This window comes from Condylura cristata, unplaced genomic scaffold (assembly GCF_000260355.1).
Source record: "Condylura cristata isolate star-nosed mole 26May11 unplaced genomic scaffold, ConCri1.0 scaffold00007, whole genome shotgun sequence".
Taxonomy (NCBI): Eukaryota; Metazoa; Chordata; class Mammalia; order Eulipotyphla; family Talpidae; genus Condylura; species Condylura cristata.
Window position 1 is genome coordinate 36,185,386 of NW_004567108.1, and position 22,337 is coordinate 36,207,722.

Below are 22,337 nucleotides of genomic sequence, written 5' to 3' on the forward strand. Positions count from 1 at the left end.
ATGTGTTTCTCTTTTTTGGTTGCTGAGTAATATTCCATTGTATATATGTACCACATCTTTCTAATCCAGTCATCTACTTTTGGGCATCTGGGCTGCTTCCATGTTTTTCCAATTGTAAATAGATGTGTTTATTTTATAAGTGGAAGTTTGTACGCTTTGACCTTCTTCATTCATTTTGCCCACTGCCAGCCTTACCTTCAAACACCAATCTGTTCTCTGTACTGTATGATCAATCTGTTTCTAAAAAAGCGAAAGCCGACTCTAAGAAAAAACAGCTATTTGATAATCATTCTGTACTTGCAAGAGGCCAGTGGCCTAAGAATTCAAACCTGAATGGCTCATAAGGGAACTAAACTAAAATAAAGAACAAATGGGAGGGAAGATCCTAAACAAATGGGAAAGGACCAAGCGGTCATGAAACCAAAATAACCTTTCCTGAATCATTAGTATAAAACATCTAGATAGGTTAGTTTATGGATTAAGGATTGTTTTGCTTGATGACCCTCCCTGGTGGTGCAACGGGTTAAAGCACTGCACTATGAAGCTATCTACAGCCACTGCAGCACCAGTTTGATCCCTGTCCCAGAGGTGATCCACATGGTGTGGCAGACCTCTCCTGGCCCGCCCACTGCTCCCCTCAGCAGTGTATTTTGTCAATCTTCTTGTTCTGCTTCCCACTCTGTCTCTCACCCCCCCACACACCTGGCCTGCACCCCAATTCTTGTATGCATAAATAAATGAATAAATAAAATAATTATTTTGCTTGAACTGAAGTGATTACACATGTTTTTCTTTGGAACCTACTCATTTTGGCCATTAAAAATTTCTCTTAACTCTTTTCCATCCAATGTTTATTCCTTCATCATCGCTGTCATCCTTTCTTTTCCACAGCCTAAATCACAGTGGCTGTGTGGCAAATACCCACAGGTGATCACAGTGCCAGGCTGAGGGCTGAGTGGGTGAATAAATGACAACACCAACTCTTCAGAGACAGAGGGGAACAAATGATAAGGGCCAGTGTAAAGAGCTGCCTTGGTGACTGTGGTTAGCCTGCTTGTTGCTAAGGAAAAGAACCGAGAGACAGAAGAGAATGAAGGCAAAGAGGAGGGTAAAAATAGAAAGAACAGTTCCTTTGCGGACCTCACATTTTACCCTGTTGGACAACAATCATCAGCTTCTGATAAATCTGACAGGATACATAAATGTGATCAACCTAACATAACTTTTCAACAGATTGATTTTGAGATTCTGCCACCATCCAAAGAGGTGTATGCTGTGAGAGTCTAGGTACAAAGGTTGGCTGTTTGACAGGTAATTAGGGGCTCTAGGCATCTTTGATATTATACTCTTAAAACAGTAGCCTCTTCCTTGCTGTATAAAAAAGACATGGCCTGTGAAATGAAAATAGTGGTTGAGATAAAAATGCGATTCCAAAGAGAGTCCATCCCAAATCCTCCATGCTGGCATTTTGTGATTCTGTCTCTATTTTTTTTTTTTTTAAATCACAAGGGTATTCTCACTCTACATACTACTTTGGAAAGCTTCCTCTTCTCCATTTATCAGTGTTTGTTTGGTTATTCATTTGCACCCAGAAGTGCCAGGACTGGCACCAAACTCTGGACGGACATATATCAAACCCAATACCCTCAAAGCACACTGTGCAAAGTGAAAAGTACTCTAGAGGAAGTACTCTGTCTCAGGTGGGAGAGACATAATGGAAAGGACACTAACTTGACCAGGGAATGAGAGAGAGGGCTTTGTGGACTGCAGAACTGAGCCTGGGGCTTATAGAGAACTGCGTCATTTTCCATGTGTATAAGCTTCCTGGGGGACACTCCAAGTAGGAAGAACGTCACATGAAATATCAAGAAGTGTGTGAGAAAACTGCGTATTGGCCAAACACAAAGTTTTGGGTTTCCAAAGAGTAATCCAGTGAGAGAGGGCAGTGAGGAATGAGGGCTGAACCAAATCAGTGGCAGGAAGGGGCAATGATGACTATTATTTACTATGAACAATAAAAGAAATATAAGGAGGAAATAAAGTAGTTTTCAGGGTTTCAACTATGGTGGTGCTGGTTGTAGCTGCTGACATGACAAGGAAGAGGCTTGGAAATGCTTGTGTGATGAGTTCAGATTCAGAAAATCAGAATGTGGGAGGGCCTATGGTACACAGGATGGCTGCAAAGCCCTCCAGTGTGCATGTCTGCAGCTCAAGAGATTCCGCCACTACAAGCTCAGCTAAGGAAAGTAGACAGTGAGAGATGTCAGTGGAAAATGAAGTTCTGGAAAACAATATTTAGGTAGGAGCATTAAAAAAAAAGAGCTTAAAAAGGAAATGTGAGATAAATGTCTGCAAATTTGGTATTGTAAACATACAAAGGGAAAGGATAAATTTATCATGGTTGAATCAAGTAATACTTTGAAAGTCAGTTGTAAATGACTTTGGGCTATCCATTTTTTTTTTTAATTCTCTAAATAGAACTGGGTTAGAAGAACCTACCCATTCTTTTAGACTGTTCCAGTCTTATTACTGCCTAATCTTTATATAGTAGCATTTACATTATCATGATGAGTGGACTTCGTAGCTCAAACATTCTAGAAGAAGAATCAGGGAAGTAGGGCCTGTACAAAAACACCTGCGTAGGTTTCTACAAAGAGTTATGTGACGCTGGCTATCTACATGAGGTCTCAAGATTCCTCCAGCCTACTATGATACTTGAATGTACACATATTCTTCCTCTGTGGTGCTCAGAAGCAGGATCTACTCAAAGGCCCTCAGGTCTGCCATGGGCGTATCCACTATTGCTATTTGTATTTCCACTCCACAGCATAAAAATTTTTGCTAATAAAGAATCTGTCATAATTTGGGTAAAGCCAGCCTGAAATTTCTTTATACTGTGCAAATGAATGAACAAGATGTCAGGGGGCTATTTAACCAGGGATTATTTGCACATATTTCAAGAACTATAATTGATATTATTTATGACACTGATTTTACTTATATCCCTCTATGTCTTACTGTATGTTCCCCTATACATTTTTAGTATAGCTGCATGTAACAAAACATTTAAAAGCCATTGATCCCAGTTAAAATTTTTCTACATCCAATTTTCATTGACTTAGACTGGCTGTCCTCATTCTAACTAGGGGCCGAAGGACATTCCATGCAGAGGGAACAACATGAGGAAGGCAGCATGGCAGGCTTGGGCAAAAAGGCAGGTACAGGGGACTGAGACAAGGAAGCGGGTGCATGGAGAGGAATTTACAGTCTGCCAGAGCCAGCTGGCTAGAGGGACCGCTGAGGGGCAGTACTCACTGTGAAGACCTTCTCAGGCTGCCCCCGGGCTCTCATGTTTGTGTCGTGAATTAACTTCAAAATCATCCAAGCTTCATCATGTTTTCCAACCTAAGAAATGAGAGTAGATGGAGATGTGCTATGAGGGGAAATACTTCCACTCCCAGTTTTCCAGTTGCCCTCTGGTAGTGCCAGATCAACTAGGTTATTGGCATGCAAAGGGTTTACTTAGGTGGTTCCTTGGAATGCAAAGACTATTTGGATATTTCTTGAGCACATTAACAGTTCACTGGCAATGCTTGTGTCAAGAAATAGCACCTCTGCATAGTTGAATGTCATTTACAAAACAATAAGCCACCTTCTCTTCATGGAGTGAAAAGTTACTTGCATGAGGAAGAACATTAGTGCTTTCTGGCCATGAGGCAGATCTGCCACATGCCGGTGGTTTCATGCCCATCTCTGGGACACTAAACCCTCCAGAGTCCTATTGGAGGGAGGAAGGATATTTCTCCCTTAAGAGGCAAGCAAACTTCCCTAGACTCAGTAAAGAACTCTTTCCAGTATATGTGGCTGCTTTGAGGGCTTTCATAACAAGTGTTACCTCCAGTAAGAAACGTGGGCTTTCGGGCATGAACGTGAGGGCCACCACGGAGGAGACGCAGGGGAGGGCACAGACGATCACGAACACCCGCCAACTGTGGAACTGGTAGGCCGACCCCATGCTGAAGCTCCACCCTGGAAAAGGAGCAGCAAGAGTGAGGGAGATGCCTCTCAGGCTGCCTGCTGGGAAGGGATCTCCTTCTACAGTCACTGTGGGTGTCTGTGCCATTAATGAGTCAAATTGAATTGATCTGGGCCTTGACCAGCTAGATTTTAAGGACAAAGTAGTCCAAGGGCAGTGAGTAATGAGGGATGAGCCAAGTCAGCAGCAGTAAGGGTGGAAAGTGGGGGAAGAAGGAGCTTGGAGCCAAAGGGGTCAGGACCTAGGTGTGGAGGGCAAGTGTGTTTATTTGCAATCAAATTCCAAAGGTGGAGAAAAATTAATTTGATGTGATGCCTTTGTCAATAGATCCTGTGCTGTGTATCTTCTCTTTGCTCCTTGAGATCACTCCGCTCTCTCCTCCCCTCCGCTGGGTGCCAGGAGATGAACCTCTATGGATTCATCGGCTGCATTCTCGCCACTGGCTGGGTTTCTGCTCAGCCAGAAAACTGAGGTTGAGAGCAGTGTTCAGGCTATTCATTTTCCATACGTCCCTTCTCCCTTGCTGGGTGGTGGTTTGACAGTGGGTTTTCTCATATTCCAGCATCTTCTCTCAGGGCCACAACTCTTGCTATTTTCTCTCAACTCCTCCTTCTGTACTTTTAGGACATCGGTGGGTACAAGATGCCTTCCTGCTACTGGCTGTGAAGTGTTTTATTACTCCCCAATGGAATATTCACACATGACTCTTTTTAATGACCCCTTTGCAGGGTGTTATTACTTTCCCACCAGCACCCTGACCTGTACAATTAATAAGAACTGGAAACTGCAATCGCTCTCCAAATATATGTCATACAATACATCACATTTTAAATTTATAAACAGTATTTTATAGCATACTGAAAACAAACACAAGGGGACACAAACAAATCCCTTTTAGAATGAAAAGAAAGCTAACATTCGAATGAACACAGAATGGTTGAAAAGATTTGAATGAACACAGAATAGTTTGAAAATGTTCAAACATGATTCTGAGAAACAATGAGGCATATCAGACTTAACTGAAAACAGGAAATTTAGAAGAAGAATTACATGAGGCAAAATTTTAATTTTTGGTAATGTTTTGGTAATTGTGATGCTTTTTGTTAAAAAAAAGAATAAAGGAATCTATACCCTATATTCACATATAAACAATAAAATTATTCACTGTTTGCAAAAGAACTGAGGGAGAGTTTGGAGGTGACATAACTTCCTGAAGTCACATCTCAGAATCTTCTCCACTGGGATTTAAGGTAAAATCTTATTCCACAAATGTCTGTGCATAACTTCAATACAGAACTTGATGACAAATGATGCGTAAATATCAATAACATGCTATTTCAATCTTAAGTTAATAAATATTTTTTGAAAGGTTACTACATAAAGGTTGTGTGAACTGTTAATTGCTGTTAACTGTAACTTAGACTTCTGGAAGGGGTATCTACTCAAATTGTATTATTTTATCAGTCATCTATAAAACTAAGTCATTTTGTAGACACTCAATAGGCAGAATCAATTCAATGGGTAGGTTCAAGGCATCAGTTTTCTTCGCTGATTCTTCTCTCAAATATTGATAGATGCATCACAAATCTCATTTATCAGTCTTCTCTAACTACAGGAGCTGTTGTAGATGGACTCACACTTCCATGACTTTAAATACATTTTACATGCTATTGCCTGTGAAATACAGCCATTTCCTTCCCAGAGCTCCAGAAACCCAGTCTGCCTGCCCACTGCCATCTTTCACAGAGAAGCCTAAACTACTGTGCCCCAAATGGAGCTTGTTTCTTCCTCAACCTTCCCTATTTTGGCAAATGATATACTGCTAGTCACCTAGATAGTCACTCCCCAAACCAAATGCTGCCCTTGATTCCTCTGTTCCCTTCACTACCCTCAATGTCTAGTCTAGAGCTCAAATTGAGCTCAAAGCCTCCTGCTCTCTCCTCTCCACTGCTCCACTATGCTGCTCCCTGACCTTACCCTGACCTCCAGCGGCTGCCTCCTCCAGATTGCCCGCCCGTCTCCAGATGTTCCACATTCCACACTCCAGATGTTCCCACAGCAGCCACATGTACCATTTAAAAATGTCAATCAGACCACTTTGCTGCGCTACATGAACACCTCTGAAAGACCCCCACCACACTCTGGATGAACCTGCCCCTCGCTCACTTGGTCCCGGCCCCTGTGACTCACACCATGCATTTGCTTCCAGTTCTTTGACTTCAAGCACCCTAATTCCATCCTAGGGAACTGGCCTTATTTCCTTGGAAGCCTACCGATGCATCTGAAAAGATGTTTGCTGTATTTTAGCCAGCCTCTCTGAGTGTTGAAATGAAAGGGCGCTGCAGTATGTAGCAAGGTATTTTACCTCAGTGTCATTTGCTATATCCCTTCCTGCAGTGCTCGGCCTCAATGGTTGAATGCACACTGCCTCCTTCACCCCTTTTAGCTGCAGGTTTAAAGTTATCTCCTCAAAGAGACCCAGCAGTGAGCCCCACTGTCACAAGGCCTGCTTCATTGTCTCCACAGCTTTATGACTCTCCAAAGTGGTGCCATTCATGATTTGCTTACTTGTTTGCTATCTCCCTGTCTCCCACTAGAGGGGCAGGAACTCTGCTTTTGTGACTCATCCATATAACCCAGTGCTGCAGCGAGTCCTAGTCCCTGGACAATGCTCTTGTACCGCTTGGGAAAGAAGCGCAGTGATTGCATGGCAAGTGCAGAATCACTGAGCATTACCAAGATACTATATACCAGGCTATCTTTTGTCATCTTTGGGTCTTGATTCGACCAATCAGCAAAACAACCTTAATTCACTTTTCAAATTAAAACTTTCATTTATATATAGTAAAGTTTATTAGCTTTTCAATTATGTAGTTCTACAAATTTAACAAATGTAGGGCCCTCCCTGGTGGCACAGCAGGTTAAAGCACAGCACTAAGAAGTTAAAGCCACTTCAGCATGAGTTCGATCCCTACCCTGGAGGTGATCCACATGGCGTGGCAGACCTTTCCTAACCCACTCGCTGCTCCCCTCAGCAGTGTACTTCTTCGATGTGCCTGTTCTGCTCCCCGCTGTCTCTGGTGAATCTCTGACTGCGCCTGCATCTCTGACCTGTACCCCAGTTCTGTATGAATGAATAAATCAATCTTTAAATTTTTTTTGACAAATAGAGTGTCACATACCCACAAAAATAATGAGGACACAGGACATTTCCACCATCCTAAAAGATTTTCTTGCTGTCCCTTTGGAGACAGGGCTAAATGCCTTCCTCTAGCCCTTACCTTCAAAAACCACTGATGTGCCCTCTGTCCTGCTAGCTTAGCCTCTTGCAGAATGTCATGTAAGTGAAATCATACTGTACAGAGCTTCTTTAATCTGTCTTTTTATATTTAGCATAATGCATGTGGATCTAGCAAGCTTCCCCTTTTCATTGCTGACTAATATTCCATGGTGTGGTTATAGCACAATTTGTTTACTGACCCACTAACTGAAGGAAGTTTCTAGTTTGGGACCTCCACTACAAACATCAGGAAGCAGAGAGACATCAACATGCAGTGAAGGATAGAAATTTAAAACCAAGCCACATATAACTAGAAAAGCAGGTGGTTGCTCTGCGACATTAACATGCACTTAGTAAAATAGATTTTCTTAAAGAGTTCTGATGTTGGCACCATGTCTGTCTTTAAAAAAAAAAAGATTCTTGGGAGAGTAATGGTTCCAACTGTCCTTTGGACTTTGTTAAAAACGCCTATTAAAATGTCATACTGAGGGATTTATCTATACATAATGTAAATTCCACGCAAGTAAGAACCTCAATTAGAGTGTTATCGAAGGCAGTTGCTGCACTGTGCTAATCAGCGTGGCACTAATAAGAGTTTTATGTGCCTTGCATGATAATCAAGGCCATTCACCAGCCTTCAGTTGATGTTCTCTGTGATCACAGAAACCAGCTGTACCCCCCAGTTCCCTGCCTAGTGTCAAGGCAGAAATAAATGACACATACAGAATGATGGTTTTCATATTCTTTCTGGGCTGTCCTCTGCTGCTCAGGTGATTTGGCACCTACAGAAGATGGCTGTCACTTGCATGATGCTATCAAGGGCAGATTCTTGGTAAGAAAATAGATTTTCAGTGCAAGAGACAGGCCCAATTTTATAAAACGTTAATATTAGGGGATATTAATAAAAAGGATATGAGACCAATTTTTAATAGCCAAGAAGCAAATCACCTGTATTTATTTGCCTGTGGTCTTCACTCACAGGCACCTGGCCAAGTAAAATTCTCTTTGAAAGTGGCTCAAAATTCATTTTCTCAAGTGGTCTAACTTAGGAAAGAAACAATGATCAGATTTTCTTCTTTACAGAAATAAAGTTTTACCTTCTCAACATGTCACTACACTACAATCAGTAGGAAACAGTGAACCTTGGCTAGCAATACATGTCATCACACACCCAGTTTCACCTATGACTCCACAGACGTACCCAGATGCAGCTAGACAGTTCCTGCTGCTATCAGCAAAGCTTTTCACCTCCTTTTTATTTATCAAAAAAGGAAAAATGGGCCCTCCCTGGTGGCGCAATGGGTTAAAGCGCAGCACCGCAAGTGCAGCTGCTTCCGTGCAAGTTTGATCCCGGGCCCTGGAGGTGACCCACATGGTGCAGCAGACCTCTCCTCTCTGCCTGTTGCTCTCCTCAACAGTGTAACTTCATCAGTCGGCCTGTTCTGCTCCCCACTCTATCTCTGGTGAACCCCTCTTACCACCCCTGCATCTCTGGCCTGTACCCCAGTTCTGTATGCATAAATAATCTTTTTTTTTTTAAAAGGGGAAAATGATAGGGATAAGGTATAGATAACTGATCTGTGGTACAGCCATATAATGGACCATCCAATATTTTCTAGAAAAGAATAAGGTAGATCTTTGTGAGCCTACATGTAAACTGTATGAGTTACATTGCTCGGTGAAGAAAGATCTTTTCAAAACACTGTGAATAGTGATTTTGTTTAGGGGACTGTCACTTTGGGCATGACTTCTTTAATATTTGAGTTTTGTATCACTTTGTATTACTTTTTCCACAAAGAGTCTCAAGCCTTTAACTTTTGTAAGGCACAAGCTCTTATAGGAGAATAGAGAAGAGGAAATAGGAAAGATTACTAGGACATGATTCAAATGACTGATCATCCACACAATTGTTGGACATAAACTAATATTCCTCTTGTAACAAACCTAAATATTGTCACTCCAGGACTCTTTTATGGGACAGCAATGAGAACTCCCTGGCATCTCTGAGTGGGAAAAGAGAGTAGTCACAGACCTTTAATCTTTAAACCTGTAACCCCAGTTATATTTTAATCTTGGATTCTTAGGGCAAAGGCCATTTGTTTCTTGAGCCTAAATGTATAAGAACTATTGCCAATACAGATAACAATTAAGATCAATTCAAGGAGCAGAGACCTGCTGAGAGCACATAGCAATGCCTTCAGAAAGAAGGGTAAACTCAAGTAGAATCCTACATCCCAGTGGGAGTGCCCAAGAGTCAAATTCAACTAATTGCACTGGAGTCATTGGTTCTGAAACACAGGCCCAAGCATTGTGAGAATTTTCTGTTCATTTCTCTGTCTCAAAGCTCTGGTCCTCCAGGTAGAAAACAGAGAGCGAAGCAAACCACTGGATCCCCCAAAGGTGATATCATAAGTCTTATCACTTCATAAGATATGTTGTTTATGTTCATATTTATGGCCTTATAGTATATATAAACACACATTAACTTCCCTGCTATTTTTCTTCATATAAGTATTTATGTAAAACAAACTGCTTATGTTTACATATTTATCAACCCATAAGTTCTTCTATAATGTCTAGGGATGAGTAACAAGTCAATTATGTTCATTTCGTGTGTACAGTTTTCGGAAACTGAAAAGCAGACAAAGGTAAACATGAGGAATTCTTACATTAGAGAGAAAGCTGGAACAGTGCATCAAAAACTCATTTCTCTTCAATTATAAGATCTTTTGCCTGGACCAGGTGAGGTCATAAGAAAATCTCTATTGAGTATAGATCCATGACAAGACATGGAACACTCTCAAAATTAAAACAAATCAAACTTGTAAACTATAGTTAGTTCTGACACAAGTGCCCAAAAGTTGGTAAAAGACTTGCAGCAAAAGAAATACATTTATTCTAGATAGTAGTAACTCAGTCACTCTGCTTTCTAAGTAGCAATCTATAAAATACTCTCTCTCTCTCTTTTTTTAAAGATTCATTTATTTATGTATACAGAACTGGGGTATAGGCCAGAGGTACAGGGACAGCAAAAGGCTTCACCAAAGACAGAGTAGGGAGCAGAAGGAAGGCTCACTTTCTCTTTTCTAAACAGTGTGCATGCAATTTCCTGGCCCCCATTCTGTTCCAGTTTTCTTTTGCTTTTTGTACATTTCTGTAGCAAGATCTTGCTTATAGTTAACAAAAGCTCTCTGTTCATTCCCAGAAGATTTTTAATGATATGCCATTTTTAATGATATGCCACAAAAATCTAGTGGAATCCATTCTGAGCTGACAAATACTTTGCTGGAGTGGGGGGCAACGCTGGGGCTATGCTCAGCGCTCTTTGTTGCTGGCGCTAAGGTCACACTTGCAGGTTTCTGCTAACTGCTGACCTCTCTACCTGCTCCTTTTTTCTAGCCACATTTCTTGACTTGTAGCTTCTCATCCAGAACAAATCATTTCACCCTTGACAAGTGAACAGCTGCTTAGCTCATGATTCAGGCCCAAAATGGCCCTTAGAGTTTTGTTATTTATGTCAAAGAAATGCCAGTCTATGTGGCTGGGAAAGATATGAACCATAATGACCTGGAGCTTTGGTTTCTAGGCCTCCTGTTTCAAAGAAGGGGACATGACACCCCCCACTAAGTACAGGGGATAGAAATAGGACCCTGAAGAGGGTCACTCTCCTTCCCCCACAGCCAGCCACTGCTCACACAATAAGTCCACCAAAACAATGGTTTTCAGATCATCAAACGCTTGATGTTTATTATCATCTCATGCTGCCCATGGGCCTAGTGCCCAAGTGGAGATACCCCACTGACTGTCTTCCAGACTAGAAACGGATAGTTGGCTTCTACTCTCCTCCTTCCCTATGCCCAGTCTAACTCAGAACTGCAATTCTATATATTTTTCCAGGCTTGTTCCTTTCTATCCCTCCCTGCTACTTCTCTCCTGGGTCCCCCTAATAAGGCTGGTCTGTAACTGCATGAGTATGTCTGGCTAAAATACTGAGATTTACCTGTCGTGGGTATTGCCCCCAGCCCTGGAGCCTTGGTCTCTTCACCAGGGTCCAGAAACAGAAGAGTGGTAGCTCACCTCACAGGGAACTACCACTGTGGGACCTGGGTTTTCTCTCATCTGTAGTTAAATCATTTTTGCTATCACCTGCCTTCAAAAGACCTCCTGGTTTCCAATCTGCCGCTCCTCGTCTATCTTCGATGTACCAACAAGAAATCTTTTTATAAAAAAAAAAATAGGACAACCTCACTCCCTAGTATAAAATCCACTGGTCCTTCATTGATCCTTCAGGATAGAATCTAGATTCTTCAGTGTGGTCAGGTGGTTGGCTAAGGCGCCCCCATTTACCATGAACTTGCAAATTTTTGTAAGTTGGAGACAATCACAAGTCTTACTAACAAGGAAGAACACTGAAAGCACCCAGTTTGCTCTCAGGCTTTGCTGTAGGGCAGAGGCTGGCTCCATTTTCCCTTCACTCTTACTTCTCACTTACCTGAACTGCAGTTCAGCTCCTAATGTTCTATCTTGTGAACACCCAGGTTAGAAACAGTGCTTTTCCCCAGAGCAATATATGTTTTTTTTTCTTTTTTCATGGACAACTCAATACTCCTTCCTTCCTGAATACACAGAGAAAATGAAGTTTGTTTTGAAAAAGACTCTCAAGACTCTCAAGAATTAATAAATGGATAGGTAACAATACCTCTTTAATGCATATTTCATTCAGGTTGTCTGACGGTGAGATGAAGGTGCCCGAAGGAGCTCAGCTGTTGGCAGAGACCCAATTCACTTGTGCCCGTCCCTGATTTATGAAGCTGTGGGACACATAGGAACACTATTTCTCTCACCCCCACCCACTTCCCCTTTGTTTCAAAATGTCACACAACTACCCAGAGTTAAATTTCACCTTTGCTCTCTGGAAAGGCTGACTGCTTGGGCCATTAATCTTGGCCCAGAATGAAGTTCCTAGCTGCTACCGACTGTGGAAATGATTGGTCCCGGTGCATCCTAGGAAATGAATTTCTAGGGCTATGGCGCCAGAAAAATCAAACCCAGAGTGAGTGAGTCTGGGTGAGTGCAGTTTTTCATTCAATATCTCCTTCTCTCCCACTACTAGCGAGAAAAGATGTAATAACTCAGGAGTCGCTGTGACAAAGCACTGGAGGGTAGTCAGAAGGCTGCTCCAGGGGATGGAGGAGGTGGGGGGGAGGGGGCTATTCCACAGGGGGCTGCTTCCTCAGGGGGGGCTACTCTGGCAGTGGGGGGTGCAGAGCAAGGATGGACACAAAGGCAGCCTGACTGGAATGCTAGTTCCCAGCATTCACAGACTCCTATGAGGGCTCTCTTCCTCATAACAGTAAACTCACTCTGAATCTAATGTTGGCAAAGAATAGCAAGATTTGCGTGCCACCTGCATCCTTCAGGAGGGACACAGGTGGCATACAGGACCTGCAGTGAGTTCCCAGAATATTTATACCATACTGCCATAGGCCTGAAACCTCACACACACCACCGAGTTTAATACATCAGTAATCCTGTTGCTCCCAGTTGGATGGTCAGATAAAATACCACAAGATAAACTTAACCTTAAAATATTTTAGTCGAGCAGTATGTTCCACATGATATTTGGGACCTACTTATACTATTTTTTTGTTTGTTTGTTTATCTGAATTCACACTGAACTAGGCACTCTATATTTACTCGCTAAATGGTACCCATATCCCAGGAGACATCTGGCAATGTCGAAGACATTTTTTATTTTATTGTCACGAGTGGGGGGAGGAGGTTGCTACTGGCACCTAGTGGGCAGAGGCCAGATGTGCTGCTAAATAACTTGAAAGACACAGGCGTTCTGCAGCAGCTCCCCCTCAAGCCCCAGCAAGACATCCAGTGCAAGACAGCTTAGCCCCCAGGCTGAGAAAGCCTGCTATAAGCTAGTCACATGCTTAAGTTACAAATGAGACCCTCTGCTCAAAGTTAAGCGTGGAGAGGTTTGAAGACTTGTTTTCAAATAAAAGTTTGGAAATAGTTTTTCAGAAGACCTTAGATTCCTTTGTGCATGAATGCATTTTGCTCTTATGATAGTTTCTGTTTTTAAAAGTTTTTGTTTGTTTGTTTTTTGATGTTTTTGACTGTAAACTGATTTTAGGGGTTGTCATCGGTTACCTTATATATTTTCAGGTGCACCCTAAAGAGTACAAGTGTCATATGACAAGATGAGCAAAGAAATACTTTTCCCTTGGTGTTTTAGCAGTGGATAGCATTCTCCATCAAATGCTTGTTGATAACACCTGCAGCTTGCAAATGGTTATTATCACAAAAAGGATAATAGCCATCTATTTCCTAAGGCATTTGTATTCTTGTTTCATAAGAATGGAGGAGGCTGCTCTTAAAATTCTTTGCTAATCCTCAGGAATGGGGAAATGGCATCCTCAGAAAAAGCACCTGGCTTCAACCACAAGTTTCTACAAGGTTAGCACAGTGAAGTTTGGTCTGGTCTGTGGGAGGGGCCGACACTGGCTCAGCAAGATCTGCCCTTAGACTCCTGGGGGTGGGGGGGTGGGCAGGAGGAGTCTCTGGGCTCCTGCCCCCTGGCCTCTCCATTCCCATCGGGTATGGTGCCCCACCATCACAAAGTCCACCGCCTTCACTCAGCAGGCCCCCGCTGCCCACCCCCCTCCACCATCCACAACTCACTTCTTCCCTCCAGCAATGAAATGTTTTCCTGTAACCTCAACATTTCCTCCCTCACCACCCCACTTTTCCCAAAATTTGTCTGTAGTTGTCCCCTTCTTGTGTACCTCTAAATACAGCTGCCCAGAGTACCAGGCCCTTTGCAACTTGGCCCCAGCCCGCTTCTCCACATTCATCTCCAAACGCGGTCTGTCTGTCAGTGGGGCTCTCTACCGCACTTGTGGTGCGGGCCTCTCAGGCCTGTCTCTTCCTGTCTCTCCTTCTACCCCAGGCGCTGGCTGGAGTCCTGGGGGCACACCAACTCGCCTTCAGATATGCTCAGATAACACACTCAGCTGGGCTCCTGCAGACACCGACAACCCACTGTACAGATTCAAAACTCAGACTTATTGAATTGCTGTTGTTCAGTGTCACCCATCTTTGGGGAAATTAAACCCACAACTAGATATCGTTATGCTCCCCCTAAAGGTTGTCAAGGATGTGGGGCAAGTGGAGCCCTAACATGTTTCTAATGAGTGTAAAATGGCACAACTTTGCAGAACTGGCAGTATCTTATACAGTCAAACATGCATCGACCACATCCAAGAGAAGTGAAAACATAAGCAGAGCTGAGGCTGCTTAAGAAACTTGTGTAAAAATGTTCAGAAAGCCTTAAAAAACAGTCCTTCCTCCCCATAAAACCTCATGAAGATCTGGAAACAACCCAAATATCCATCCCCCGGAGAATGGAGGACACACTCTGATGTGGAACAGGACACTACTTTACCATTTAAAAAGAAGGAGCTACTGCTAACACAACCACCAAGAGGGATTTTAAAAAACGTGGTGCTGGCTGAACGAAAACAGAGGAGTCCACACCAATTTCAACGAAGCTCAAGAGTGGGCAGAACTAACCTTTGGTGATGGAAATCAGAACAGTGCTTGCTTCGGGTGAAGAATTGAGAGACAGAAACTGGGTGTGAGGCAACTTTTTGGGAGAGATGGAAACATTCTACTTTATGGGGGTTAGTTACATGAACGGATAGTTATCAGAATCTATTGACTACATATACCTTAAGATGATCTTGGCATCTTTTTGAATGTCAATTATAACCTCAATTTAAAAAAAAAACAGTGGTCAGATGACAGCAGCAGCAGCAAGCTTATGTTACCAGTAGCACAGGACTGGAGATGTTATAAACTAGTCTGATTTGGGAGCATTCAAAGAACATGCTTTGCTTTGGGTTTAACACTCTTTTAATCGGTTGCAAGGAATCATTGGCCTCTGAACAGGCAACACTCTGCTCTTCACAGCAGAGGTGACTCCGGGTCAGGGAGGGCTCAGTTCCCTGCTCCTTCCTTGTTGTTGGCCAAGCTGTCCTGGACTAAGGCAACTCCTGAAGGGAGATTTCCTGACCAGCACTGTGCTGCTAGAATTGTCTTCAGCAGCCATCTATGATTCAAATATAGGCTCCCTCCTGCTTAACCACACACAGTCCACAAAAGGGTTAGGTAGCACAGAGCTACTATTTAAGGGTTCAAGCTGCAGAACAAGTCATTCTGACTTTCGTGATCTCATTGCCTACTTCACCCCCCATGTGCACACACAGAGTTGTGGATTCAAATAGTCAGTCCTAGAGGTAGCAACAAATGTGGTACTAATAGGTAAGATTGCATGCTAATGAGTCAGATTAATAAAAAAGCAGGAAAAGTCAGGTGCTTCTTGTTTAACTCAATGTTACCTAAAGCTCGTTGTCCACCAGGAAGCTTGCCCAGGCTTCTAGACACTGGACATCTGGAGCTGGCTATGCAGAGTGGTCTGACTGTAGTCTGAGTAATACAGCAGAGGGGGGCTTTGATGTTCAGTTAGGCCAAGGATAAGAAGAAGACAAGGTTTTCAGAAGTCCAGAGGTTATTTCCATTTGGCAGGAGTCAGGCAAAGACGTTCAAGTGCAATCTTAGAAGCTTTCAAGTCCAGTGATAAAGAACTTGTTGGTCAGGTCTGTTTTACAAAATGTCTTTGCCTTCTGAGAGCAACGTGGGCATGCGAAGTAACTGGTGTTTGTGAGTTTTGTGAGGATCTCAGAAAGATTATTATAATGACACTTTGAAGAGGGAGACAGATTTAAAAAAAAAGATTTGTAAGAGGATGGGATTCCAATCAGAATATGAATGTCCGTGGAAACCGTTCTACATTCAGTTTAAATTGCAAAAGATACAAACCGAAGTGAATTAAAAAACAACAACAACACAGTTTTCCAATAGACTGAATTGCCAGAGGTCACAAAGGCAGGAAAAGCTTCCGAAGGAAAATTAAGAGGGGCACAAACCCTAAACCTGTAGCGCATGGCTCATCTTCCCTAGCCTGTTCCACGGAGCAGAGGACTGTGATTAACCCCTACCAACAGTAGAGGGCACTCTGGGTCCACAAGATGAGACCCTTCCGACCGCCTCTTCCCAGAGGACTTCTACTTCCTGGTCTGAAGGGAAGCTCAAAGCCAACCTGTGCTTGTTACAGGGCAGGGAGAGAGGGGCACCATCGAACCCCCAGACCTGCCTGCTCTAAATGGGTTCTGCCCGTGGACCTCCCTGTTACATGTTGAACCTAAAAGCTAGGGGCTTCAGGAGCTGCTGGGTTCTTTCTTCCTTCCAGGGTTCTCTTTCTTGCATGCTATGTGCTTTACTCGAATATTAACCTGGCTAGGTACCCACACAAAGACTGGACACAGAGATGGGAAGGGCAGAACCCTGCCCCTCCAGCCCTGAGGGACAGAGGCAGGAGCAGCTAAAACACAAAGCAGCCTCAGTCAAGCCCTGGGAGCAGGGGCTGGCGATCAGAATGCTTTAAAGTGGAAATGCTTGCCTACCAGTTCATAAAAATATCCCACAGCTCTTCTGCACCTCTCCCCCTTGGCAAAAATTCCCTCTTTGACATAAAGGAAAAGAGTCATAAACCTTAACACTGGTCTTGAATGATACGAAAAGTGAGTATTAGCATCGACTCGAACAGTCATTTTTCATCTTCCCATAGGATGAAATGATAGGGAACAGCTTGAAATCTTAGGTTAGCAGAGAATTTGTTGACAGTGAATATTAAAAATGATAGGTAGACTGAGGTCCATTGGAGTAGGGGATGAACTTATAAAAATAAAAATCAACCTTAAGAGTCTCCTTTGTCTGGTCTGACGAGGAAAAGGAATGTACTTGATTCACCTCATTGGCTTTGGACTCTTTTGCTTATTTTCCTTTACCCTCACATAATAACACTGTTCTTTGCCAGTTATGATACCATTATATGCGTGTGCAACAAATGCAAGCAATCAGGAATTTAAAAGAAACCACCCCAAGTCTCATCACGCAGGGATAAACATGATTAACATTTGGATTGAGTATACTTAGTACTATTTGATTAAAACATGAGATTTAGTGAGACGTTTGGGGAAAGTAAGGACTTTATTCATTAATATTTTTGAAATAAGAATCATGGTTCACAATGCATGGCATGTTCACAATACATCAGTTTACTTCACACTGAATGTCTGGTTGTAAAAAGATGACCTCAGGGGAGCCATCTTAAAATGGGGCCTGAGATGCCACCAGATGAAAAAAACATTCTCTGTCCTATTTATACTGGGCCAGACCTCTGGACTGGGCCAAAGTCCAACATTCCAAGAAGGTGGCAAGAACAAGGTCCTGTTTGAAGGGATAGTTAAAAGGAAACATTAACTTACTTTATCTTGAGATTTCTTACCTGACTTTTTACCTTGTGCCTTTTTCACCTGATCATTCACTACTTCACCTCTCTTTATGCTCTCTATAACAAAACCCTGATTTCAGGGTTCTATATAAATCTGTGCTCCTAAAATACAGTGTTTTTTTTTTCTTTTTTTAAAGATCTATTTATTTATGCATACAGAACTGGGGTATAGGCCAAAAGGTGCAGGGGCAGTGAGAGGATTCACCAGAGACAGAGCAGAGCAGAATAGGCTGACTGACGAAGTACACTGTTGAGGGGAACAGCAGGCAGCTTAGGAGAGGTCTGCTGTGCCATGTGGATCACCTCCAGGGTGGGGATCAAACTCACACTGAAGAGGCTGTGGCCAGCTTGCAGTGTTGTGCCCTAACCTGCTGCACACAAGGGAGGGCCTCAAGTACCGTTCTTTGATTTCGTTCTTGGAAATGAATACACTTTGCCTTTTTAAAGGCCTCCTGAATTTTTAGGCAAACAGGGCTTATCTATATTGGATATTCCCTTATATAACTGTAAATTTCCTTAGCAATATAGTTCATGAGGTTGAAAGAGTGAGGTGAAGAGGGAGACACATCCTGCAGGTAAGCGTGGAGGAGCGTGTAAGGCTTACATCCCACCTCACTCCCGCTGAGCTTCTCAGAACCAGCCTGCAACAACACTCTCCAGGCCTGGAAGGGAAGCTGTCATGTGCTGATACACTACTGTGCCGTACTGGCTGGACTGTAGATACTTCACATGCTTACCTCTTGCTAGTGTGATGAAGAAAGCAAATCAGACTTTTAAAAAAGCCAATGAGAGTATTTTATAGTCATTTTTATATTGAGATGGGAAGAACGATATTTTTCTTCTTAAGATACATGGAAATCATTGTTTCCACATTAAATTACTCCAGTAGGTGAAAGTTAACAATCTCAACATGGTTATTAAAGTCTGTGATACCAATTCTGATGGGGGTGGTGTTCTTCCATCCCATCTGACAATATATAGGTACTTGGTGGGTCACCTGCAATTCAATTCTGTCACCACCTGCCTGGAGAGCATGTGAGACCCTACAGGTTACGGGTCAAGACCTCTGAGGCTGTGTCTCTTCCCATTTCAGGCAGCAGTCAAAACTCTGGGTTGTTACTTGTGCTTCTGATGAGCCGACTACAGACTAGAGGTTCCAAGGACTTCCTCCTTGGGTTGAAATATCTACTACAGCGGCTCACAGAACTCAGAAACTTTCTACTTACAGCTCTTCCTTGACTTATAATGGGGTTATGTCCCAACAAAGTTATTGTAAATTGAAAATATGCCAAGTGGAAAATGCATGTAATGCACAAAACCTATTGAACATCGTAGCTTAGCCTAGCCAGGCTTCAAGACTCAGGCATGCTCAGGACACTTACATTAGTTTATAATTGGGCAAAATCATCTAACATAAAGCCCATTCTATATAGAATTTCCAATAGCTCATGTATCTTATGGAGTACAGTAATTTCTCACTTAATATTGTTGACAGGTTCTTGGAAACTGATTTTAAGCAAAGCCATATATAATGCAAATGGGTCTTCAAATAATGTTGAAGGTGGGATTGTTTTTTCTCATCAATGTTATCCCAAAACAATGTTGAATGAAACATATTTGAGAAAGTATAAAGTATATAAGACTTGCTTGTAGATCTAAAAGGGCCGAACTCAGGAATGGCCATATGAGAGACACACAGGGCAAGGCATGTGGGCAAAGGGCTCAGATTCCACCTGTCTTGAAAGGGCCACCCTGCAGCACCCCCACACCTGTGCCAGCCCAGAAGCTCTCGGAACCTATCCTCTGGGTTTTATGGAGGCTTCGTTACACAGGGTTGATTATTCCCAATCATTTGGAAATCATTGTTTCTGGTGACTGAATTTAATCTCCAGACCCCAGTCATTTCCCAGACATGGGGGGATAAGAGAGAGGGAACAGCACAGAGAGTCCCAACCACAGGCTGGCTCCACTGGCAACCTACCCCCACCTTTTAAGCGTCCTCTTTATCGCTGCTGACATAATATAAGACACTTTGACTGCTTAGGAAACCATAAGGATTTTAGGAGCGCTGTGCTAGGAAAAGGTTTAAGACCAAAGATATATTTCTTATTTTAAACGCAATGTCATAATGCTAACAAATAACTAAAAAGCATTCATTTCACAAAGATGAAATTCTCCTGGAAAGAATAGCAAGATTTTCTGCAGTTGGGAGATGTGGTGGGGGAAAGAAGAAAACAGTATCAGAGATTTTCATCTCTAGGGCTGTCTGCTGTTCAGTTGAGTTCAGTGAGACAGAGATGAGCAGGGAACCAAACTTTACACTCATCTAATCCAGAAACATTTTAAGAAACCATTCCCTTGTATATTTCTAAATTCATATTCACATTTTCATCATAGTCCTAAATATATCTATCGCTAAGGGTAAACTTTCTGACATATTGTAAATAATGACAAGTTTACATAAAACGGTGATGTCACACTTTAAAACAAAGCCAATAGAAACTAAATATCACAACAATTTGGAACCATTAGCAGTCACTTAATAGCCACAGGGACAGACTCTTGATTATCAGGAAATTTTACAAGATCCCCTTTTCTCCTTGAACCTGAGAGTTCCACACTCCCCAGAGAGTTCTAACCTGATATAACATTTTCATGTGTGAATCATGCTTTTATGATTTCATTAATAAAAGATATATTTATCTGCAACAAACACATATATCTACATTTAAAAAGGAAAATAATGTCCTTGTGACTACAAGCTTTTTAAGTGATAAAAACATATTGATTGAGCTATTATTACAAAACTATTACACAACCAATCAATATAGCAAAGCTTGTGATAATTTTTAAACTAAAAAAATTAAAGTTTTATATATTCATTAATAATATAATATGGAGGTTTTTATTTTCTCCAATTGGTTCATATAGCTATGGTACAGTGCTTATTGCCAAAATGAGGAGAAGGGCATCATTAATTTTTAGTCATATAAATAAGTAAATGCATATGGAGGGAGTTTAATCACAGCTGCGGCATTCAACTCTGAGAACCCTGACTTCCCTTAGTTTTACCCATTATCAAGCGTTGTCAATCTTCTACCAGTTCACTTGATCAGACTGTTCTTCAATATTGTTAAGAGGAAAGAATTAGAAGGAAACCAACTATATAAGGATTTATTTACTCACTAGAGTGAGTCATTTTGTCACTACCTACATCAACATTTTGACTGACCTCTTTCCCTGAAATCTAGCGCTACAAGCCAGTGAGGATTATGCAGAGGAGAAGGGTATGTTCCTACGGTAGTGAGCATCTTAAAGTAGGCTTTTTACCCTAACATCACATATGTACTTCTTGGCCTGTGCATTTGCAGGTTTTGGCTTGAAGACCAAAAGGCTCTGAAGTTAGCTTGGTAAGTATTCTAATTCTACTACCTCACTGTATTTAATTAACCAAGGTACTTATTCCTTAGAAACATTTGTTTTCTCTAATCATATTCTCTAATAGTAGTAAGAAGGCTTAGGGTTACCTGGAGACTTAAATGAAGTAATGAAGTAAAAATGCTTTGTAAACTGAAAAATTCACTGTCATGGTATGTACTGTGGTTTCCATTACTGCTTTTGATATCAATAATCCAAGTTAACAAATTAAGACCAGGGATAAGGTACACAATGCCATCACATTCTGGAATATACGTAAACATTGAAAAGGAGGGCTATTTCTAACATATTTCTAACATTAGATTGCACTGGATCCCAAAGTGTGGTCTTTGAAAGCAGGGAGAACATCACCTACTAACATGTTAGAGGCACAAATTCCCTGGCTCCATCCATCCATACCCAAGAAAACAGAAGCATTGAGATAGGACCTAGCAAAATGGATTTTAACCAACTGTTGCGTACCACTTTGAAAATACAATTTAGTTTTTATGTATTGGGGGTTCCCACAGGATTTCCCATTACTCTGATGGCATAAGAACATAGGAGGAAACATTTAAAGCCAGGTACCCCTGTAACCATGTGCCACATAGTTTCTCCAGAAGTTTCCCCAGAGGTGGTACTTGCTCTCCCAGTTTATAGATGAGGCATACACTGCAAATGCCAGGGGCAACAATAAAGAAGACTTCAGGGAAGGGGCCACCTACCCTGTGGTTTCCAGAGTTTGACTGAACCCACAGAGCTCTCATAACGCACAGGCCGATGGCCACTTCTCTATGGAGAATGGCAGTAAGGTCTTCGCCTTTACAAAGAGAAACAAAACCAGAATGTTGGAGAGGCCTGGTGCACAGGTAAGGGCAGAGCTCCCTGCTGAGGCCAGACCTTCCCACCCCAAGCCGGACAGGATGAACTCTGCCCCTGACCACCAGGCGGAGAAGCCTGCGAGAAGGAGGCAGAGCAGAGCAGGCATTTTGTGTGCCTTTAAAAGGAAGCAGCATAGACAGGTTCTCTGTTTCCCTCCCATCTCCTGAGGAAGGCAGCTACCCTCCTGCCTTCCAATCCCCAGGGTGGGGGACTCCTGACCTGGCAGAAACAGGTTGTCAGTTCCTGTAGCTGATGGATAACAGCACCTTCTCCCTCTATCCTGTTGTTTAGAAATG

At 42.4% G+C, this 22,337-nt stretch overlaps 1 protein-coding gene across 1 annotated transcript in view; it reads right to left on the bottom strand.

Annotated features, from left to right (window-relative positions):
• The window catches only part of SV2C (synaptic vesicle glycoprotein 2C), a 160,584-nt gene that overhangs the window by 28,370 nt on the left and 109,877 nt on the right, over positions 1 to 22,337 (bottom strand). The window contains exons 5-6 of the mRNA XM_004678199.2: positions 3,896 to 4,029; positions 3,316 to 3,405 (exon numbers count right to left, since the gene is read on the bottom strand). Coding sequence (XP_004678256.1) covers positions 3,316 to 3,405; positions 3,896 to 4,029 — 224 coding nt within the window. The remainder of the gene's footprint in view (positions 1 to 3,315; positions 3,406 to 3,895; positions 4,030 to 22,337) is intronic.